Source organism: Rattus norvegicus, chromosome 10 (assembly GCF_036323735.1).
Source record: "Rattus norvegicus strain BN/NHsdMcwi chromosome 10, GRCr8, whole genome shotgun sequence".
Lineage (NCBI taxonomy): Eukaryota > Metazoa > Chordata > Mammalia > Rodentia > Muridae > Rattus > Rattus norvegicus.
Window position 1 is genome coordinate 70,931,006 of NC_086028.1, and position 21,692 is coordinate 70,952,697.

Consider the following 21,692-nt stretch of genomic DNA (forward strand, 5'->3'; position numbering starts at 1 on the left):
GATTTTATTGACATATATTTCTGCTCATGTAAATGTTTGCTTTGATGGAGAGCATATAAGATGTCCAAATGCTTTTGTAAGGGAAGTTGAGCATGATTTTGTGCGTAGTTTCTGCTGGAATCCCTTCCTGGCCATGCTGCCTCTAAATCATCCCTAAAACAGCCTCAGTCAACCACTCCTTGCCTTACTAGGTGACTGTGTCTTCAAGAACAGCGCTTTGAAATAAAAGAGACGTGGGCAGATTTCACAGTGGAGCGATCACAGTGACTTCCTTACAGATGCTGTTGTGTCTGTCTCCAGTCTGACATCATTGGAAAGGATAATAACCTGTATCCCATCACCAGTGTGACAGCTTTTATCACACAGGTGCCTCTGAAAAGTGGAACCCTTTGCGGTATTCTCAAGGAAGATAGGCTGAAAGCTGATGTGGCTCTAGAAACTGGAGGCATAAACCATTTCTACATAGTGTATATTTATTCCTTTACCACAGCTCTGCTCACGGATGCTCAATAAACAATAGTTTGGCTCCCCACATGCTGAGGCCCCTCCTGTCCTTGTGATCTCAAGACAAAATGTCCCATTTTGCACAAGCTTGGTCCAAGAGTTCTGGCATAGAAACCACTGTCCTTCACTTCAGCTTTTCCGTTAGAAGCAGGGGTAATGTGTGCTGTCAGTGTGAAAGTGTATACAATATGTTTGTCCTGCACACAACAGGAGCGTGAGCATGGCAACATCTGGCTCTCGCCTCAGTGAGATTGCACAGGCATCTGTTCACCTCTCGGCTCTGTGACACTGATGGTTTTGAGCTTAAAATACACACAGTTCTTTATCTGTGGCCTAATTTACATTGCTGAATTCAACTCCCAGAAACAGAAATCCGTGTCCTTGATCTGCGTCTTTCCCCGTCATTAGATCGGATGCCTGCACGCTCTCAAACTTGCACACACAGTTGCACTTCAAACCTCGTCAGTCGTGTTTCGTTCAGACTTAATTGTCATAATCTGAGTAATTAAATATAAGTGATCAGGACAAGGACTCAGGAATGTGGGAAGCTGCTTCTTAAACCTTTTCACAGAGTGAATACAGCAGAATCAAGACTGGCAGAAGTATAGTTGGTTTTCGCTTAAGATTTGTATAAGCTGTTATTTGTAAGATCATTTTGTAGTGACATCCCCCGTCTTCAGTTACTTTTCTTCTCACACTGTTGTATAATCCTCTCACCTCCCCCACCCTTTATGTAGAGTGTGATGCTTATAAAAGTTTGAATTACTGTTTTACTGTGAGCAAATCCCTGTGTCAATGTTTATGACAGTTGAGAAAACATTTTGATCAAGTGTCAGCTACATGAGAGAAAACATAATAGCTCCTTAATTTAAAAATAGATGTGAGGGCTGGAGAGACAGCTTAGTGGTTAAGAACACTGACTTCCAGAGGACCTGAGTCCCCAGCTCCCACATCAGGTGGCTCACAGCTGCCTGTAGCTGTGCTCCTGGAGATCCTGTGCTATCTTTTACCCTCTGTAGGCACATTCACACGTGTGACATGTCCTCACACAAATACATACACATAAAAAAATAGATTTTAAAAGTGATATAAAATTAGCGTTGGAGAACCAAGAACAACTGCACATTTTTCCAGAACGTGAAAGAATTGCTTAGTTTCTGTCATCTCATGCCCGCCTGTGGTAAATACTGACGTAGCTGAATTTACAAATATGTCAGCCCTAGATCTGATAGTCTTTACGTGAGGCAGACAACCCATATTTTCAGCTCTCAACTCTTTTTCCTTTCATGTGAGTTTTGTGTTTTCGATACATGATGTGGTGTGTATATTGCGGGTTTGTTTATGTATGTATATTTCTACAATGTTGGGTTAACATTTTCTTGAGATAACAATGGAATTATATTATTTCCCCTTTCTCTTCCCTCCTTTCAAACCCTCCTATGTACGACTCTCCCCACCTTGCATTTTCTTTAAATTTCATGGCCTCTTTTTCTTTAGTTGTTGTTATTGGTAGTGATAGTGTGTGTTTATTCACAAAAATATAAATACAACTGCTCGATCTGTATGATGTTGCTTATATGTTTTCCAGGCTGACTGTTTTGCAGTATGCCTTAGTTGCTTGTCGTGTTTCGTGAGAGGCTTTCAGAATACTCCCCCTTCCATATTCGCATGTCTGTTGGTGCTATCCTTGTGTAGGTTATGTTTAGGCTGCCATGTTGGTGGGACTTTATGGATATACCTTTATGGGAGATGCAATCTCACAGCAAACGTCCTGTACCTCTGCCCCTGAGTCCCCCTTCCATAATCGTCCCTGAGCCTTTGATGCACAGACATACTGTAGATATTTATGCATTGGGACTGCGCTCCACAACTCTGCTGTTTGATAGGTTTTTTTGGTCTCAGATTAATTTATTTCCATGAATTTTGCTTAATCTTTGTAATATCCCTCCACTCCTTTTGTCACTCCCATCTGCCTCAGACTGTTTTGTCTTAGTATGAGTCAACCTGAGTACCTAACTAAGTTTCCCTTTGAGTTATTATCGTCGTTATGTCTTACCATCTCATTAAAAATATCAATCAATGGCTGGGTCCAACTGCTTTCATTTCATTTTATATTTGCCAGTCAGCTCAGGAGATACTGGTGTTTTCAAACTGTTACAGTGGTGTTTCAAATTGTTACAGAACAATTTGCTGCTTCTTCAGGGAGAAACTTGGAGTTGATGTTTTTCAAATGTTCTCTCCATGTCTACCAGACACAAATTGCCGAATCTCTTCATTTCTGATCAGCAACAATACAACTATCTCATTACATTCCAACTCATATATTGTCAGTATAAAAACCAATCCTCAGGGATGTCCCTTGGAGACTTTGGAAAGTCTACCAGTGTTCCTCTCCCCACCCTCCCCCCATTACCACCCTCCCCCCAGCAATCACATTCACTGGGGGTTCAGTCTTGGCAGAACCAAGGACTTCCCCTTCCACTGGTGCTCTTACTAGGCTATTGATTGCTACCTATGCGGTTGGAGCCCAGAGTCAGTCTTTGGGTGGCTTAGTCCCTGGAAGCTCTGGTTGGTTGGCATTGTTGTTCATATGAGGTCTCAAGCCCCTTCAAGCTCTTTCAGTCCTTTCTCTGATTCCTTCAACGGGGGTCCTGTTCTCAGTTCAGTGGTTTGCTGCTGGCATTCGCCTATGTATTTGCTATATTCTGGCTACATCCGGTTCCTGTCAGCCTGCATTTCTTTGCTTCATCCATCTTATCTAGTTTGGTGGCTGTATATGTATGGGTCACATGTGGGCAGGCTCTGAATGGGTGTTCCTTCAGCCTCTGTTCTAAACTTTGCCTCCCTATTCCCTCCCAAGAGTATTCTTGTTCCCCTTTTAAAGAAGGAGTGAAGCATTCACATTTTGGTCATCCTTCTTGAGTTTCATGTGTTCTGTGCATCTAGGGTAATTCAAGCATTTGGGCTAATAGCCACTTATCAATGAGTGCATACCATGCAGTTTGATATTTTATAGTTTTCTGTAATGATCTTTCTTCTGTTGCAAAGAGAAATCTCCTTGATGAAAGTTGAGAACTAACTTATCTGTAGGTATAATGATAAATATTGAAAATATAGTTAGAGATTGTGCTGGCCTAGTAAAGTGGATGCTATAGGTTGTCCACCAAATTGTATGACTGTTTTATTCCCAGGTAGTTGGCTAGGTTTTCAGTACCAGGGACAATTTTCCTTTTTTAAGCAGATCTTAGTTCAATTAGAGAGTGTTGCTTACAGCCAAGGCAGATTATGCCACTAGTGTGCCCTTAATGTTTTTGTACCCTGCTAGTCATTGTTGTGGTTCATAGGTGTCATACCTGGTTTGAATAGCTGGAAGCTCACATGACAAATTCTGGTACATGAAAGCTAGTCTCAGGGAAGATACCTTCAGGTCAGATCAAGCTCAGATCCTTTAGGTTCTGTCTCTGAAGTGCATGGTGTCTTCCTTTCACATCTGGGGCACATACAAGGGCCATAGCAATAATCTATAATGTTTTGTGAGCCTCTTGGAAACCTCTGACCAATAATTCACAAGGCTTCTTATACCTGATACTAGGGTTGGTCTATATAGTATAGTTCTTGTGGAAACAATTGGGTTTTTTAAGATTTTATTTTAAATTGTGCACATTCATTTGTGTATGGGGCTCGCGTGCTTGAGTACAGCTGCCGTGAGAATTTAGAGAGTGCTTGATCATCTAGAATCAGTGTTGTAAGCCATGCAAGGCACCCATTGTGGGTATTGGGGACTGAAGTCTTCTGCAAGAACAGTGCATGCTCTAAACCACTGAGTCGTTTCTCCAGCCCCTACTAATTATTCTTAATATTGATGAAACCCAGTCAAGGGATTTCAGAAATGTCAATGTAGGTCATATGTTGATTGTATTTTGCTCTGGGTGCTCTGACTGTCTTCATTTTACTCCGATGGAAAGTCGGTGTTAAGGTGTAGTACCTTGAAACAATGACCATGTCTCTTTTTTCAGGTTGAAATTGTGACACACACTGGACCCCACAGGCGCCTATGGATGGGTCCACAGTTCCAGTTCAAAACCATCCACCCCTCAGGCCAGACCACGGTCATATCATCTAGTTCTTCTGTGTTACAGTCTCATGGACCTAGTGACACACCACAGCCGCTCTTGGACTTTGATACAGATGATCTAGATCTTAACAGCCTCAGGTAGGAGAGGGGAACCAGGGAGTTACGTGCAAGACAGGTTTCAAATCTTCCTTTGAAATGAGTTTCCTCTGCAGTATTCACAGTGTCCTGTTGCTGACTCCATTTGTGACCTGTCCTTTGTTGCCACCACGTAGAAGCTGATCGATGCATCACATATTTTAGTTCTGAAATGAACATGTGCATACGTTTAAATGCCAAAGGGCTCGTTTTAATGTAATACAATATCTGTTTATCTTCTTGGGATATGGCTAGGTACTAGTGGGTTACCTTAAATGAGTCCAGTCTGCATCTCTGTCAGAATTATCAACCAGTTAATAAACTTTGACTTGGTGTAGTTGCATACATCTTTAATTTCAGCATTCTTTCTTTTGATATTGTGTTTAAAAGCCAGTTTGTGGAGGTTCAAGTTGATTACTACATTGTTATTGATAATTTTATGGAAGTTTTAGAAGCTGCATTATCTGACCTCTATAGTACAACACAGCCTGTTATCCTGTCTTATCCTTCTAAATAAAGTAACCATCAGTAATGATTGGTGAGGGTGTCACAAATCTTTAAAATTATGGCCAAATGTGGTCATGCACATCTTTAATCCCAACCCCTGCGGGGCAAAGTCAAGATAATCTCAATGAGTTTGAGGCTAGCCTGGTCTACGCAGAGTTCCAGGATAGACAGGACTACAAAAGAGAAAACACACACACACACACACACACACACACACACTCCTGAATTATTGCTGTCTTCTACTGAACTCAGCTCTGATTCTTTTCATGAAATTGAAGAGTGTCAGAGCTGTTTCTATGTTTGCTTTGGAAAATATTCACTGTAAAGTATTTTGCTGCTTTTCCAGTTCTGTTACCTTTTTTTTTTGTTTGTTTTGTTTTGTTTTGTTTTTTACTTCAGTTTTAACTTTTCAACTCTTTTCTTATTCCACCAAACCACACAAGTTAACCTGAGGAAGTTGAGTGGGGGACAGCGTGCACGGCTTTCAGAGCTTTGCTTTTGAGTTGTTTTCAGGACTGTAACTCCTTTTTTGTCTGCTATTAGAGGGATGGTTCTTTAATGCAGTGAGCCATACCAGCTTCATGATTTAAGGTCTGTTGTAGAAAGTGACAGTTTCCTTGCCAGTAACATATGTGAACTAAATTAAATTGCATTGCAGGATCCAGCCGGTCCGCTCTGACCCAGTCAGCATGCCAGGGTCATCCCGTCCAGTCTCTGATCGAAGGGGAGTTTCCACCGTGATCGATGCTGCCTCAGGTAGGATGCTTACAGAGCATTTTATTTTCTTATACATTACAGAGGATGATACTCGTTTTCTTTGCTCTTTTGTTTTGCTGTTTGGAGTTTTCTACGTCTTTATACAGCGGTGTGCCTCTGTTTGCTACTGAAAACTGCTGGGTACATTCTTAGTGTTTGTGATTGGGGTTGGGGGCTGGGGAGTGGAACCGGCCCTTGATTAAATGTAATGAACATAGTATCGAAGGCTACGGGGTTGATGACTGTTTGCCTTTGATCACTTGGAATGTCAAGCAGCAACCTCGACAGAGAGCATAAATAAAATGTATGGATTCAATTGACTCAACCCGTGGAGTATCAGCATGCCTCATGCGTGGCAGCAGAGACAGCCCAAATGCTGTCTCAGTGAGTTTCACTGTGGAAAGCATGGAGCTTAGAAAGGCATCAGCTTAACCCTGCTATGTCTAGTACAGTTACTCATTTCCTAGCCTTGCAATCAGCCTGTGCATGTGTCGCATTAATTTCTGGAACAGGAATCATTGCTGACTTTTTTGGCGATGGTTATTTCCTTAGTATTATAGAGGTATTCTCGACAAAGCCTGGTGAATCCCTGAGTTGTTTGTGCCAGTGCCTTTCTCATGTCTAAGATCAGTGAAGAAAGGGAGAACATCGCTGTGGTGGGGAATGTCTGAAGATCTCAATGGAAGGTTGTGTCCCAAGTCTCCCACACGTGGGTTCATCAGTAATTCCATAGTAGTCAAAGAGTTGGATTAGAGCAAATTTTAGTCTTATGGTGGTTTCAAAATTCCCCAAAAGGCTCATGGGATTGAGGCATAAACTGAAACAGAGAGGAGAGCACTACAAGACTGCTGCCTGACTAGCTCAGTAAGCGTGGACTCTGTCTGATCTCTGAGTTTTACGAATCGTTTGTTGATTTTTTTTTTTTTTTTGGTTCTTTTTTTTTTTTTCGGAGCTGGGGACCGAACCCAGGGCCTTGGGCTTCCTAGGTAAGCGCTCTACCACTGAGCTAAATCCCCAGCCCCTGTTGATTTTTTTACTCACTGCACTTCAGATCTTACCGTGCTGCCTATAGCCAGCTCATACCTTAACATCAGCGTGGGGGTTTCGGTTTGAAAGCGCATTCTGTTTTCTGTTCTAAGTTGAAAACTATGAGTGTTGCATGCAGCAGGCAGGCAGATGGGGGGGGGGGGGGGCGCCATACTGGCATTTCTGCGTCCAGTCATCAAACGGGACTTTTGAGATCAATAAGGAACAAACATTTGTGTAGTCTTGATCTGTCAATGCTAACAGAGTGCTGGTTAAGATGAGGCCTTTATTACATTCTTAAACCCTGCAAAATTATTAATTTTCCTCTCAAACTATTAGGTACTAGTGTGTTGTTAATGTGATTACCCTGTGTTAGGCATATTTGATATGGTAACCTGAGGTAATAATACATGTTGATCATAAAATACTTTTAGCTTTAGGTTAAGTTGTTTCACATATACAGAAAAAGTACAGTGAACCATTTAATCCATTGTATTATGTATTGTTGTTTGTTTGTTTAGCAAAAACAGAATTAAGTTGATTTTTGAATAGCAGTTGAGTGGGTGTTCACACTTGATCTGCTTCCTTCGCTGTCAAGGCCTCAGAGTTTATGAAATTGCCGATCTTCTGAGGAAGAAAGAGTTTTTTTGGTGCCTAAGCCCTGTTGTTATTCTAGGCCCATTTTCCCTCTTGAAATCTGTGTTTCATTCATGAACCAGCCAGTACAGTGAGCACGTATGCAGCTCTCTCCAGCTCTGTGCAAAGAGACGTTAGCCATGGGGAATCAGATTTCTGTGAGTAATTCTCCTGGGCCACCTCACATGGTTCGGCCCCTTTTGATAAAGAGTCTGTGTTGTCCAACCCATTACTTTGGCTGAGCATATAATATTCTGTTATCCAGCCTCCGTCTTCATGAGTCAGACCGCTGCTGTTAGCAGAATTACTGTACTGCCAGTGTTTAACACAGGGAGACTAAGTGATTGTAGTTCTTTGTGGAAAGACATTTATGGGTAAATTCTAATGATACTATTTTTTTTAAGGCAATAGATTGTTGAAATTGTCCCTGAGCCAGGAAATGCAGCTTTCATTATGGCCCACACATTTGAATTGTGTCTTTGGAGTTTGTCGAACTTTGCTTACAGGAAGTCCCCAGTGTGGGGCCTCCTTCTTCAGACCCCATCGCTCTGCGGGTCCTCCTTCCATTTTAGACTGCTTCATGTGGTTTCTTTTCATTTTTTCTGTGGCATGTTTTGTAGCTGGCCTTCAGTTTCTGGGATAGAACCTTCTCTATCTAACTCTGTGGGGGGGCAATAATATTTTATATAATAACCTCCCAAAGATAGTGAAATAAATTTAATATGTTATATATGTAAAATTCTCTGATGGATAATAAATTTCAAAGTGAAAATATCTTACTTAAACCTTGTAATTGGGAGCTGGAAAGATGTCTCTTCTGCTAGGAGAACTTGTTGCTCTTCCTGAGGACACGGGTTCAGTTTGCATCACCCACATAGCATCTCACAACCATCTGTCAATCCAATACCAGGGGATCTCGTGTTCTCTTCATGCCTCTGTGAACACTGCACACACATGGTACATAGACATATATGCAGCTACAACCTCCTTCACACAAAATAAAATAATAAAGGGGGAAGTTTTTAAAACCTTGTATGTGGAATTTTTATTTTATCTATCTCTGTATTATTGTGGCACCACACAAAGGACAGTGTGTTGAAACCAAAAGAGATAAGCCAGATATTATTCCATTTTGCTTAAGAGTTTTCTTTCACAATTTACCACATACTAATTACCATTATATTCCTTCATGTATAGATACATACATACAGACAGTCAGTCTCTCTCTCCTTCCCTCCCTCCCTCCTTCTCTCCCTCCCTCCGTCTCTCCCTCCCTCCTCCTCTTCCCTCCTCCTCCTCTTCCTCCCTCCTCTTCCCTCCTCCTCCTCTTCCTCCCTCCTCTTCCTCTTTCTCTTCTTCCTCCTCCTCTTCCTCCTCCTCCTCCTCTTCCTCCTCCTCTTCCTCCTCCTCTTTCTCTTCTTCTTCCTCCTCCTCCTCCTCCTCCTCCTCCTCCTCCTCCTCCTCCTCCTTCTTCTTCTTCTTCTTCTTCTTCTTCTTCTTCTTCTTCTTCTTCTTCTTCTTCTTCCTCTCTCTCTCTCTCTCTCTCTCTCTCTCTCTCTCTCTCTCTCTCTCTCAAAGCCTGTTAACTTTAGTGCTGTAAGCACAGGGAAAATCCTGTTTCTGCATTTTAGGTTCTCATTGAGTCCACAGGTGATTGGTGAGCGGACATTGATTTTGATTCTGGAACAGAGTCTTTGGAATTTACCCTAAGGCACAAGCTACCCAAAACAAATAGGTCTTGAACTAATTGTTCATATTTACACACACCAAATAATTTAAGAAACTGTGTTTTTGAATCCTAAATAAGTTTTTTGAACAAAGCTTTAGGTTAATTTCTTCACATGTTCTCTCTTTTCACTTTAAGAATTTCTTCTCATCGTTTATACCTATTTTAGCAATTTTAATTGTTGTCTCATTTGAACTTAGTTTCTCCATTCCCTCCTCCTACAATCAGCCTTCCCATGCAGAGCCAGCCATCCTGCTTCAGCTCTCCCAAGGCAGGGAACACAGACACATGCTTGTTGTTCCTTGGTCTGTCCACCCTACTTTAAAGATGGCGTGGTGTCGTCTTTTCTTGATTTACATAATTAAATAAGAGCCTTTGGAGATCCAGGTCATCCTCATTGTGTCCTGGTTTGCATAGAGATTCATGCTACCAACAAAGAATTCAAAGGACTGAGATTAAAGGACAGATATTCTGATCTTCATGCACAGGAGACAGAGCTTGTAAGTTGATCCACAGTTGCCATTCGGATCGGAGGTAGACCTTCTTGGCCATCATAATCCTAAACCGTCTACAGTGCTGACGAGAAGATCTTACTGGTGCAGCATTCTGGGGCAGTGGTTACAGTGCAGCTGACTGGGGAAAGCTGAACTATTTATATTTATGGTCTGTAAGTTCTGCTAGAACTTTCAAAGGTCATCTTTTCTACCTAGCTCCTTGTGCTCTCTGAACTCTCAAGTGGAAAATGAGAATTCCTGCACAGAATTTGTCTTCTCTTTACTTCTAAGAGATGTATTCAAGCTATTTCCTAAAGTGATTCCCAAATTTAAAATACATAACGTTCTTTAGAAATACAAAGGTAGTTCTTTGAATAAATGATAAGGCTTACAAGTCACGGAGTTCCAGACATTTGAGTGTGATTATAAAGTGACGAAAACTCTAGGCCTGTCTCTTGAGTCTTCAAAGATTGTGTTGGAACAGTAAGAGGATTAGGAAGGGTGAAATGAGACGATGACTCAAGTGTTGATCTATGAGCAGCCAAACTCAGTCAATAAGACTAGCGTTTTAAATTAGGAATGGTTAAGTATGGGCAATATATCTGCTCTCAATCTTTGAACACCTACCATCTGTATAAAATTTAAAAGTTAAGTTTTAGAGAATAAGTCAAAACAAAACAAGATATAAACCTCTGTTTGAGCCTTAGAAAAGCATGAAGCTGGAATGATCGTATAGCCGGATGCCTGAGGCTGTGTGACACGCTGACAATGAGACTGGAGTGGCAGTTCCTTTTGTCTTAGTGACAGGAGTGTTAAGTTGTTAGTGCAATGCACTTTTAAATTGTTCCAGACTACAAGCTGGAACCTGGGCTCCTGATAATCCCTGCATGGGCTTGAGAATATCCACAGACAAGGCTAAAGTAAATACTCAAGGTGAAAATGGTTGTTCCTGAGAACAGACTAGTTCTGGAAGCTTGTAGTGCCAAGAACAAGGACACCTGGGACTCCTTTCACAGCTCTACCTAAAAGTAAGTGATTTCAGAATGAAAGCACTTCCTAGGTGCACCAGCCCCACACTTACCTGTGAGGGTGAAGCAGGAGGATTGCTTGAAACTATGAGTATAAGGGCAACCCGGATAGATTCAGTCACAAACAGACAAAACCCTTGTTAACATAGTCTTTAATTAAAGCAAGAATTGAGCTAAGTTTATACAGTCTGTTTCAGCTTTGAAATTTGACTTGTTTTATGTCAACTTAGAGGCACTTTTAAATTTATAGTATGACTTGTGTGCAGCATACTGTAATGCTAGGAAGAAGCAGTGTGAATGTACCACTCTCTCTCCCCTCAGGTGTGATTGTGCCACTGTCTCTCTCCCCCCAAGTGTCAGTGTGTCACTGTCTCTCCCCTCAGGTCTCAGTGTGCCACTCTCCCCTCAGGTGTGAGTGCACCACTGTCTCTCTCCCCCCCAGGTGTGAGTGCACCACTGTCTCTCTCCCCAGGTGTGAGTGCACCACTATCTCTCTCCCCAGGTGTGAGTGCACCACTGTCTCTCTCCCCAGGTGTGAGTGCACCACTATCTCTCTCCCCAGGTGTGAGTGCACCACTATCTCTCTCCCCAGGTGTGAGTGCACCACTGTCTCTCTCCCCAGGTGTGAGTGCACCACTGTCTCTCTCCCCAGGTGTGAGTGCACCACTATCTCTCTCCCCAGGTGTGAGTGCACCACTGTCTCTCTCCCCAGGTGTGAGTGCGCCACTCTTCCCCCCCCCCAGGTGTGAGTGCACCACTGTCTCTCTCCCCAGGTGTGAGTGCACCACTGTCTCTCTCCCCAGGTGTGAGTGCACCACTGTCTCTCTCCCCAGGTGTGAGTGCACCACTATCTCTCTCCCCAGGTGTGAGTGCACCACTATCTCTCTCCCCAGGTGTGAGTGCACCACTGTCTCTCTCCCCAGGTGTGAGTGCACCACTGTCTCTCTCCCCAGGTGTGAGTGCACCACTGTCTCTCTCCCCAGGTGTGAGTGCACCACTATCTCTCTCCCCAGGTGTGAGTGCACCACTGTCTCTCTCCCCAGGTGTGAGTGCGCCACTCTTCCCCCCCCCCAGGTGTGAGTGCACCACTGTCTCTCTCCCCAGGTGTGAGTGCACCACTGTCTCTCTCCCCAGGTGTGAGTGCACCACTGTCTCTCTCCCCAGGTGTGAGTGCACCACTATCTCTCTCCCCAGGTGTGAGTGCACCACTATCTCTCTCCCCAGGTGTGAGTGCACCACTATCTCTCTCCCCAGGTGTGAGTGCACCACTGTCTCTCTCCCCAGGTGTGAGTGCACCACTATCTCTCTCCCCTCAGGTGTGAACTGGGTGATGGCTTTCAGCTTTAATAAAACTGAACATTGGAAAGAGGAGCTGATTTTTCAGGTTTCCTTGTCAGTCTGAGACCCTTTTCTCACAGTAGGTCAGGCTTGTGAGATGTTTGTAGGATCTTTGCCAACCTACAGTGGAAATACTATCAGGAAGCAGTTTATAAGCAGCAAGATGCTTAACATTGTGGTAAGTGTCTTCATGTGTCTCATCTCATTTAATCTGCCTTAATTAGGATCACAGGTTCATTTCCCAACTATCCCAAAATTAAATCCTAAGACACCTTGCTGCTGATACTTGGAATTACTTAAAAGTGCATTATGGTGACACCTCAGATAAGTCCAAATCTCTTTCTGCCCTACCTAATCAAATATTCATTTCAAAACCGTGTGTGCTGAAATGAGCCATGTGGGAGTCAAGAGAATCAGCTATTCAGGTGGTGAAAATGTGTGAACGCAGCTGGCAGATGACTTTCCAGAACAATGAATCCCCATCTTGTCCTTGTTGCTTCGGGCAACAACTGACAGGCCTGAGTGGCATTGGCTTTCTAGTTCTGGCACTTGTAAGGATGAAATTCTTAGTGTCACAGATACTTAATAGCCGTCCCTGGTAGGATGGGTGGGTACAAACTATGCTGGAGGGTCCTTCCTCCATGGAGGTGTAATCAATACGGTCTGCAGGTCCAGAGGTCTTGACTTGAACCTATAATTATTTGGGCATTCTGTGACAAGCTCATATTCAGAGTACTGGGGCTCAGTTGTGCGTGGACAAAAAAAAAAAAAAAAGAAAAAAGAAAGAAAGAAAGAAAAAAAAGCCTTTCTTTATGTTGTTCTTCATTGAAGTTAAGAGGCTTTCAGGGTGGCAGTATAAGCTTAAATGAGATTAGAACATTGTACCTTTGGGACATTGGGTGCAGAAGGAAGTTTACGCATCATCTGAAACCATCGTGAAACCATCGTGACACTTGCACAAGTTATGACTTTAATGAGAATCCTGTAGTTGCAAATTCTTCAAATTTTGCTGAGCCAAATGCCTAGATTTGTTTTTTTTTTTTTTTTTTCTTTTTTTTTTTTCCGGAGCTGAGGACCGAACCCAGGGCCTTGCGCTTGCTAGGCAAGCGCTCTACCGCTGAGCTAAATCCCCAACCCCAAATGCCTAGATTTGTATAGAGACTTTAATAATACTTTTGATGTGGCACTCTCCTTGTGTCAGGTGCCACACTGAAAAGGTGAGTTGAGAAATGGGATTCTGTGGTATGATCCAAGGGCAGCCACAAGGATAAGGATGGGGTTCCGTGTTTGTGGAGCAGCGCTGTAGGATTCATGAGGAACGCTAAGCATCATGGGACAGTGGAGTGCAGGCACAAAGGAGGGAGGGAGAGGGAGATGCAGGTGTGGACTCTGTTGTGTTTTACTTACCTTACAATCCAACCTTGGGCAAAGGGTAACCTCTCTGGGCTACCAAGGTGGTGCAGTGGATAAAGGCCTGAGTTTGAGCCCCAAAACCCACCTGGTGAAAGCGGCCGGTTATCTCCCACTTCCACACACCCGGCAATGCATGCATAATACATGTAATGTTTTTAAACAAAAAGGTCTTTGAGCATAAGAATCTCTTCACACTTGTTTTACGTGCCACAGAGCAAAGATGGTTTGAGCTGAATCATTGGTTGCCAATCACACAAGGCTTTTTACCGTCAAGTGAGAGAAGTTTGTAATACTGAGTCTCCAACTCCATTACACCACTACACCTGGAAAACTTTGTTGCCTGGACTCCTTTTTAACTAGGTGTGTTTGTCATTGTATTGTGGCCATTGTGCCTTTGTGAACAACAAGAGTGCAGAATGTTTTAAGTTATATTTCATATCACTTTTTTAAAAGATGCATGTGGTGGGGCTGGAGAGTTGCTTGGACATTGAAAGCTCTTGCTGTTCCTTTAGAGGCCTGGCTTCAGTTCACAGCACCGTATAGTGGCTCACAGTTCCAGGGAATCTGACACTCTCTCGTGACTCCAAGGTCACAAGGTACACATATGGTACACATGAACATAAAGTAAAATTTTAAAAATTAGGGAAAACCTGCACATGTTTGCACATGTTTGCACAGACCATTTCCTGTGGCAAGCAACAATAAAGATTACGGTTTTAGGGCACTCTGCTCAGTGGCGCCCTAAAGCGTCAGTGGGTTCATCTTTGCATCTCGTTGACTAACACACTTCTGCTTTCTAGGATCTCTGTTTAGGGCTGGAAAACATCCAGTAAAGTAATAGACATTACTTCTCTGGCCACGTTAGCTCGACTCTCAGCTTCCCTTGAGGGACTCCAAGAACTATCATTTCAACATCATGGCATAGGATGTTGACCTGCAAATCTGATCCAAGTTCCATTTATCCCAAACTTTTTTTAAAGAGCTTTTCAGAATTAGTAATAGAATTACAAAATTACATTTATCAGCCTATGCATTTGTCTTAGGCAACACCAAGAGAGGGTGTGGTTGAGTTTTGTAATATTGTATGGAATTTTGTGTGTTAACCTGGGCTAATCTGGAAAGTACCTGTTACTTTGTAATGCTCATGGTTAAGACTTGTCCAAGAAAATCACAAAGGTGTCTCCTTGGCTCCCCAAGCTCAGATGGACAACATGGGGACACTCTGCCTCAAAGAGAAATTTGCATAGATACAGACACATAACCCTGGAAGTTAAGCTTGAAATTTCAGCAGAGCTCCCCGATGACATCTTCTCTAGATCATATTGTTCAAATGAAGACTGTGTGCTTGCCAAGGGAAGACGGCTTTTACCCATGGTTTTCTCAGCATGCAGCAAGCTCAGGAAACCCCTTACACACTCCTCCACTCTCCATGGCCTTAGCCACCCAGCTACTTATACTCAATATTATATAGTGTGTGTATCCTGAAGGAAAACAGTCATATCAGTTCCACTCAACAGGCACTGCAAACCTTTCTAAAGTAGAGCTGATGATGTCAGGCTCCTGTATTAGTGGCTCGCCTGGGTTCACATGCCAGTCACAGGGAGACCTTTAAGTTATGAACCGTTTCTAGTTCTAGCTAGCACTGTCACATGTAAGGGACTCTGTACTCAGAAAAGACGTCCCACTGAGGTATTCCTCACTCAAGGTCACGTGTCTTCTCTGTCACCCAGCGAGAAAGCAAACTAAAGAAATAGCGGTGTTTGAAGCTCACAGTTCATTCTTTATAGCAAGAGCTAGGGGCAAAGGAAGCAAAGTGATGCTGCTTCCCTGAGAAATATTAATTGCTTTTTCAAGATACGTGTTAAAGCTTTCAGAAAAGCCAAAGGCACAGTGATTCTAAACGGAGCTGACACCTTGACCCTCAGATGCAGAATAGCATATGAGTGAGGAGTCCCGGTGGACTGCCTGGCCCTGCAATATTTACCACAGCGAAGATCTGAGCTCTTAGCCACTTGGAAAAGTGTAAAGGCTCTTCAGATCCCATCTTCTCGACCTGTGTTTTCACATGTTAAAATGATGGTTGCTTTTTGTCTTGTTGTAGTGTCTATTCAGACTTGTTCTTCCACCGCATCCTCAGAATATGCGATAATACTTAACTTTTCAATAACCTTAAGAAAGAAACCAGATAGGAAAGCAGACCCAAGTTGTGTGTATGGGATTATTCTTAGCATTTGGGAACAGAGGTGGACATCTCTCTCTGAAATCAAGGCCAGCTCGGTCTATATAGCAGCATGGGCTACAGAGCAGTACCCTCTCAAAAGAAACCTAAAATAGACCTAAGACATAAATACATTTATTTTTCATTTCCTGATCATTGAAGTTTGACAGCTCCTAGCCCGCCATTTTAATTTCTTCACTTTTTTACATTTGCAAAAAGCTAACTGCTTGGTTAATGTGTTCAAAATACTAATAAGCCTAAGGGGTCTGTGGTAAGGTCTGCATTGCTGTTGTCATTGCTGGTGCAATCCCACTGTAGTTTGCTTTAACAGATACACTTTCAGAAACAATCGTGTTGAGATCTCCTGAGGCGTCTATGGAGTTGCTCCCTAGCATGCAAAGAGCCTCGGTTCCCAGAACGAAAGAAACCATGCAGGGTCCAAGGAGAAGGTTCAGAAGTTCAAGCTCATTCTTGTTTTCGTAGTGAGTTCCAGGCCAGCCCAGAATGCCGGAAACCCTATCTTAAAAAAAAAAGCCAGGCATGGAAGTGCACACCTTTAATCTCATCACTGGGAGGCAGAGACGGGTGGAGTTCGAGGCCAGCCTGGTCTAGAGAGGGAGTTCCAGGGCAGCCAGGGCTACCCAGGAAAACATTGCCTCAGCAAACAAACAAACTATAAAAGAACCTATTGATATATGGAAGTTAGTAGATGTCCTTTTAAAAATGAAAATACTGGTTGGCTTTTTAAAGTTTTTATTATCTCATTTCATGTTCATGAAAAATGGTTTGGGCTGGCCTATTAAATAAGATATTAGTACCTTGCTTCTAAGTCTTAGTTCTGTGTTACTTATTAAATTATGCATGATAATTATGCAAATAGCACATAACAGCAAACAGTATCAGGCTCTGCCAAGAATCTCTCCTCATTACTTCCCGAGGAAGGCCTCGTAAAATCCCAGGAGATGGTGGCACTGTCCTTAGTTCTCTTCTTCAGGGGTAGCCGTGGTTCAGAAACATTGAATGCATCGAGCCACCGTCTTTGAAAGGACAATTCAAAGACATCATAATTTATTTGTCCTGAGCATCTTTATATTGTTGATTAATGTACTGTTAGAGTGCACAGTTCTGTCCTGTAGTTATGTGATCTCTATAAGTAGGTGTAGATTTGATTCCTATCCCATACCTAATGAAATTCAGGATCTTAGTCCTTTTTTTTTTTTTTTGTATGTGTGGGTTTTTTTTTTTTTTATTAACTTGAGTATTTCTTATATACATTTCGAGTGTTATTCCCTTTCCCGGGTTTAGGATCTTAGTTCTTAAGAATGCAAAGCAATGGCAGTTGACAACTGCCTGTGACTCCAGTCTCAAAGGCTCCAACCTGGTCTTGTGGCCTCAGTACTACCAGGCATGCACATGGAAAATAAGTTCATGCACTAGCATATACACATACAAAATAAATATCTTTTTAAAAGACTAAATGTCTTCTGTGTTGTGATGATTATTAGAATATGACATTTAAATGTTTTTGCTCACAGTTCAAACACCTAAAAGGCTCATTAAATGTTGGTCCCACATTCTTATGCATTATATGTGTATACCACAACTCTACTGTTGTCCCAGGTAGTCCTTGAGAAAACAGAGATGTAACAGCCCTAGTTAGGATAGTCCCAGAGCCGGAGTTAATCCCTTTGTCATTTAAGATATCTTCCAATGAGAAGAGATTGGATTCAGGTCATACATGTTTTTAAACATAAACACAGTTTTCTCATCCTACAACAAGTAAATCCAGGAGGTCATTGAGATGACTGGAACAGTGACTGCTCTCCTGATACACTGTTTGCACTCTGTGTCTGTCTTTGTCCGAGCCTTGTTTGTCCTTCTCTCCATTCCCAGTGCCTCTCTTCTCATTTTGACATGTTGTTTCATGTCCATAAGGAGAGGTCTCTAGAGGATGCTGGATGTTTATTATAGTCCCTAGATGGACAAATTTCCCTGGGCTGTAAAACGCTGTTCCTGGCATGTTCTTGGCATATGGTTTTTGCCTGGGCGGGGCTGTTGAGTGGGGTCCCAGTGGTGCTGAGCCGGCCGTGCCGTTCGTTCTTGCTGGGGAGAGTATGGCATTAGTGGTTTCAGCTCTTGCTGACCCTGCTCTAAGCCAAAGCTTTATGGCCTTTAAAGCACAGTGTGGAGTTTTCTTGTGATACATTGGAATGAAAGAAAAAACTTGCCTAAATTTACAACTGGTTTCATTTACCAAAATGACTATTTCACTTGGAAAGTTTTATCTTTTCTGAAGAAACTTCAGGCATTGGGTGGGCTTGGTGTCCTCTCTCACCCTCCACCTCCCAACCCACACATCCGTGTTAGCTGATGCTAAGAACTTTTTTCCAGGTTTGGGAGAGGCAAAACTTTGAGAAGGAACAACCAAGTCGTACATTTTTGGCTTTTGTTTAAAGAAACACAAAAATACATTTTTTTATTTGTTTAAAAATACAAATCTCTAGAATGTTTCCAATTTGTATAACTGAATAAAAGAAAGTGAGAAAGTCACTGTAGAAGTCCTGTGGCCTTGATGGCATCAGGAGTGGCAGCTTCAAGAAACCTTGTTGCCGCTGGACCTGTGTCCTTCAGGTCTGCACTTACTCTCATACTGAAAGCCTGGTAACTTAGGACTCATTTTAGTGCCGTGATCTTCAAATTAGGTGTTGTTGAAGAGTCTTTAAAGTTCTCCAGATCACTCTTCTAAGGGATTTTAGGCTCTCGAGAAATTAAATGTTTCTTTTGTGAATAAAAAAGAATAAAAAAACCATACTTTAGACGTAAGGTTAGGTCTGAGGAGATAGTTCAGCAGTACAGTGCCCTGACTACTCTTCTGTAAGTCCAGGGTTGACCCCAGCACTCCTGTTGGGTGGCTTGCAATCACCTGTAACTCCAGCTCCAGGGCATCCAGCTTCCTCTGCTCCATGGGCACTGCATTTACACATACATATACCCATACCCGTGTACACTTAAATACAAATAATAAAAAGTAAGCTAAACCCTCTTGATCCATGCTTCTGAGGAGTCCTCTGTAACATTTGTGGGTAGCATAAGTCCTGTCTGAATCATAAAGAGTAGGTGAGAAATTGAAGGTTTATGAAGATTTGCTCCTACTGTTGGCTCAGCTATGGCTTTTAATGGAGCCGTTCTCCCTCTCCCTTCTCATAAGAATAAAACAATGAGTTGGGTAGTGTTTGATATTCTTTCTTTCTTCCTTCCTTCCTTCCTTCCTTCCTTCCTTCCTTCCTTTCTTTCTTTCTTTCTTTCTTTCTTTCTTTATGGAGCTGGGGACCGAACCCAGGGCCTTGCGCTTCCTAGGTAAGCGCTCTACCACTGAGCTAAATCCCCAGCCCCGATATTCTTTATTGAAAGCTACCTTGCCATAGGGTACAGCTTTTTGGAAAACTGCCTTGCTCCAGTTGATTTTCCAACCAGGTGTTTCACCCAAATCTGAACTTGGCATCCTTTAGGCCTGTAGTTCTTTTAAACCAAATGATCACAGCAGAACCTGGGTGGAGCCTAGTTTCATGTGTGAGGTTTTCAATAAAACCAAAGTGGAGTGTGGGTAGAAAACCAAAGCCAGGAAAAGCGGCGACTATGCTGACACCAGAGGAAAAACCTACAGGCCTCTGACACCTTGTGGGTTCAGAGCTGGGGCAGAATCAAACAGAGGCAGTGCTTCTGGTCTTGTGGAGCCTGAAGACAAGCTGGGCTAGTGTGGGTGAGTTTATTTGTTACATCTCATGGGATTTTAGTTTTATCTATTAGTGAAAGAGGGGTGCCTATTTGTGTGTGTGTGTGTGTGTGTGTGTGTGTGTGTGTGTGTGTGTTATGTTATACAATTTGGGGTAGGGATGCAACTCAGTGGTACAGAAGTACTTGCTCGGGATACAGAAGTCCCTGAGTTTAGTCCCCAGCACTTTCTGTAATGACCATGCAGAGTTTGGAGGCCAGGGAATCAGAGTTCACAGCCACCCTTGCTTACACAGATAGTACCATACCAGCCCAGCCCAGGCTTCTTGACGCCATGTCTTTTTAAAATAAATAAATGAACTTTATCATATGTTTGTCTGATTTATTGTTTGTTTTATACTATGCTAACCTCAAATAAAAAATAAATGAGTTACCTTTGGGGGAGAAAGTCGTTTTAGTTTAGATACTTATTTTGTTTTCATTGGAGATGAACATTGAAATATATAGCAGTTCACTGGCTATGGTGACACACACCTTTAATCTTCTAATCCCAGTAGTCAGGAGACAGGGCCAGGTAGAACTTCAGAGTTCAAGGCCAGCCTGGTCTACAAAGTGTGTTCCAGGACAGCCAGGGCTTCATAAAGAAACCCTATCCCAAAAAAACCAAACTAATAAAGAAAAGAAGAGACGCACAGCAGTTCCCCACTGGCCATTATGCTTCGCTGTTTTCTTTTCTCTTGCTGATCTAAGATGGGCACGAGTCATATTCTTTGGTGTGCTTGTTGGTGTTGCTGATGAGCCTTGGTCTCCTCAGAAGAGTTTATGTAATGCATAGAAAAGACAAAATGAATTGGTGTTGGAACTGAATATGTCAAAAGAAGTCTCGGAATCGAGTCCCTAAAGATGACCCTTCCAGGTGTTGTTATTCCACATACACCACACCAGTCGTTTAATGAATGGACAGTTTTTCTTGGTGCATGTACTACAAATTATGTACCCTGCCCTCAGTTTTAATTAACCCTTGCTGTATAAAGCTTGACAGCAGTCATTATTGCTGGGGAAGTATTGAGCACTTCCCAAAGGAGTGATGCCCAGCCCGGGCTGGAAGGACTGCAGGAGGTGACAAAGGTCCTCTTTGATGCAGGGAGCTGACATTGGGAAATGATCCCTCTTTGCCACCTCTGCAAGGTGTCACATTTAGGAACAGAGCTGGGTTGCAGAGGCTTCAGCTCTTCAGCACCAGCTTCAAGCTTTCAAGGGCACCACATAGCTTGCTGCATTTAGAAACTGATGTTTGGAGATCAAAAGAAAAGATTGTTCTTTTGTGGAGCCCACAGTGTCTAAATTATGTGGGCAGGAAGTATTCAGGAGGCAGGGTCCCTGTGTAAACCACACACCCTCAGCAGAATCCCTGCTGCCTTTGGTAGAGTGATGTGTTACAGAGGTGAAATGGGCTTGGCACTGGACTACAGAGCACGCAATATCATTTTCTCACGTGTAGGTTCATATAACTAATTAGAATGGATGTCATGTCACTACACATATCTCCCTATGCCCCTTATAACAATACTCAGTTCCCTTCCCACCTCTCCTAGACCATAGCAACTACTTACCTAGTCTGCATTTCTACAATTTTATTATTTTGAGGGTGTTAAATAAATTAAATCATACCATATATGCCTTTTGATACTTCCTTTTCTTTTTTTTAATAGCTGAGCATAATGCCTTTGAGGTAAATCTAAGTTGTTCCATATATTAATTCTTTTGGCTGTGGAGAGGGAGGCATGTGTTAAGCAGGTGTTGGGCCATAGGTTTAATCCTGGGAACACACACACACCCCAGTTTTCCTTTTCACTGTGGGCTGATATACTGTAACACTGACGATGTACCGCGGCTGTTTCACATAGGAAGACATTCTTGCCTTCAGTTCATAGCAATTTGAAGTAACACTGTTCTAAACAGCCACCGAGAGGTTTTCCTTTCCCTGAGATTTATCTGTAACTATATGTTTAATTTCACAGACTTGCCTAACCTTCCTAGTGGCTCTGTCATCTTCTGTTCTGTTCCCATCAGCAGTACTGGAGTTCCAGCTGTTGTGAGGCTT

General features: G+C 42.7%; 2 protein-coding genes across 16 annotated transcripts in view; one reads left to right on the forward strand and one right to left on the reverse strand.

Annotated features, from left to right (window-relative positions):
* LOC134480843 (large ribosomal subunit protein eL21-like) overlaps window positions 1-21,692 on the reverse strand; it is a 1,068,210-nt gene that overhangs the window by 322,837 nt on the left and 723,681 nt on the right. The gene's annotated exons all lie outside the window — the stretch shown is intronic.
* Bcas3 (BCAS3, microtubule associated cell migration factor) overlaps window positions 1-21,692 on the forward strand; it is a 459,409-nt gene that overhangs the window by 219,922 nt on the left and 217,795 nt on the right. For all 15 annotated transcript variants that reach the window (XR_010055214.1, XR_010055215.1, XM_039086499.2 and 12 more), the window contains 2 exons: window positions 4,521-4,717; window positions 5,880-5,977. Coding sequence is in view for 13 of the 15 variants with exons in the window: in XM_039086499.2 (XP_038942427.1) it covers window positions 4,521-4,717; window positions 5,880-5,977 (295 nt within the window). In the remaining 2 variants the exon portion in view is untranslated. The remainder of the gene's footprint in view (window positions 1-4,520; window positions 4,718-5,879; window positions 5,978-21,692) is intronic.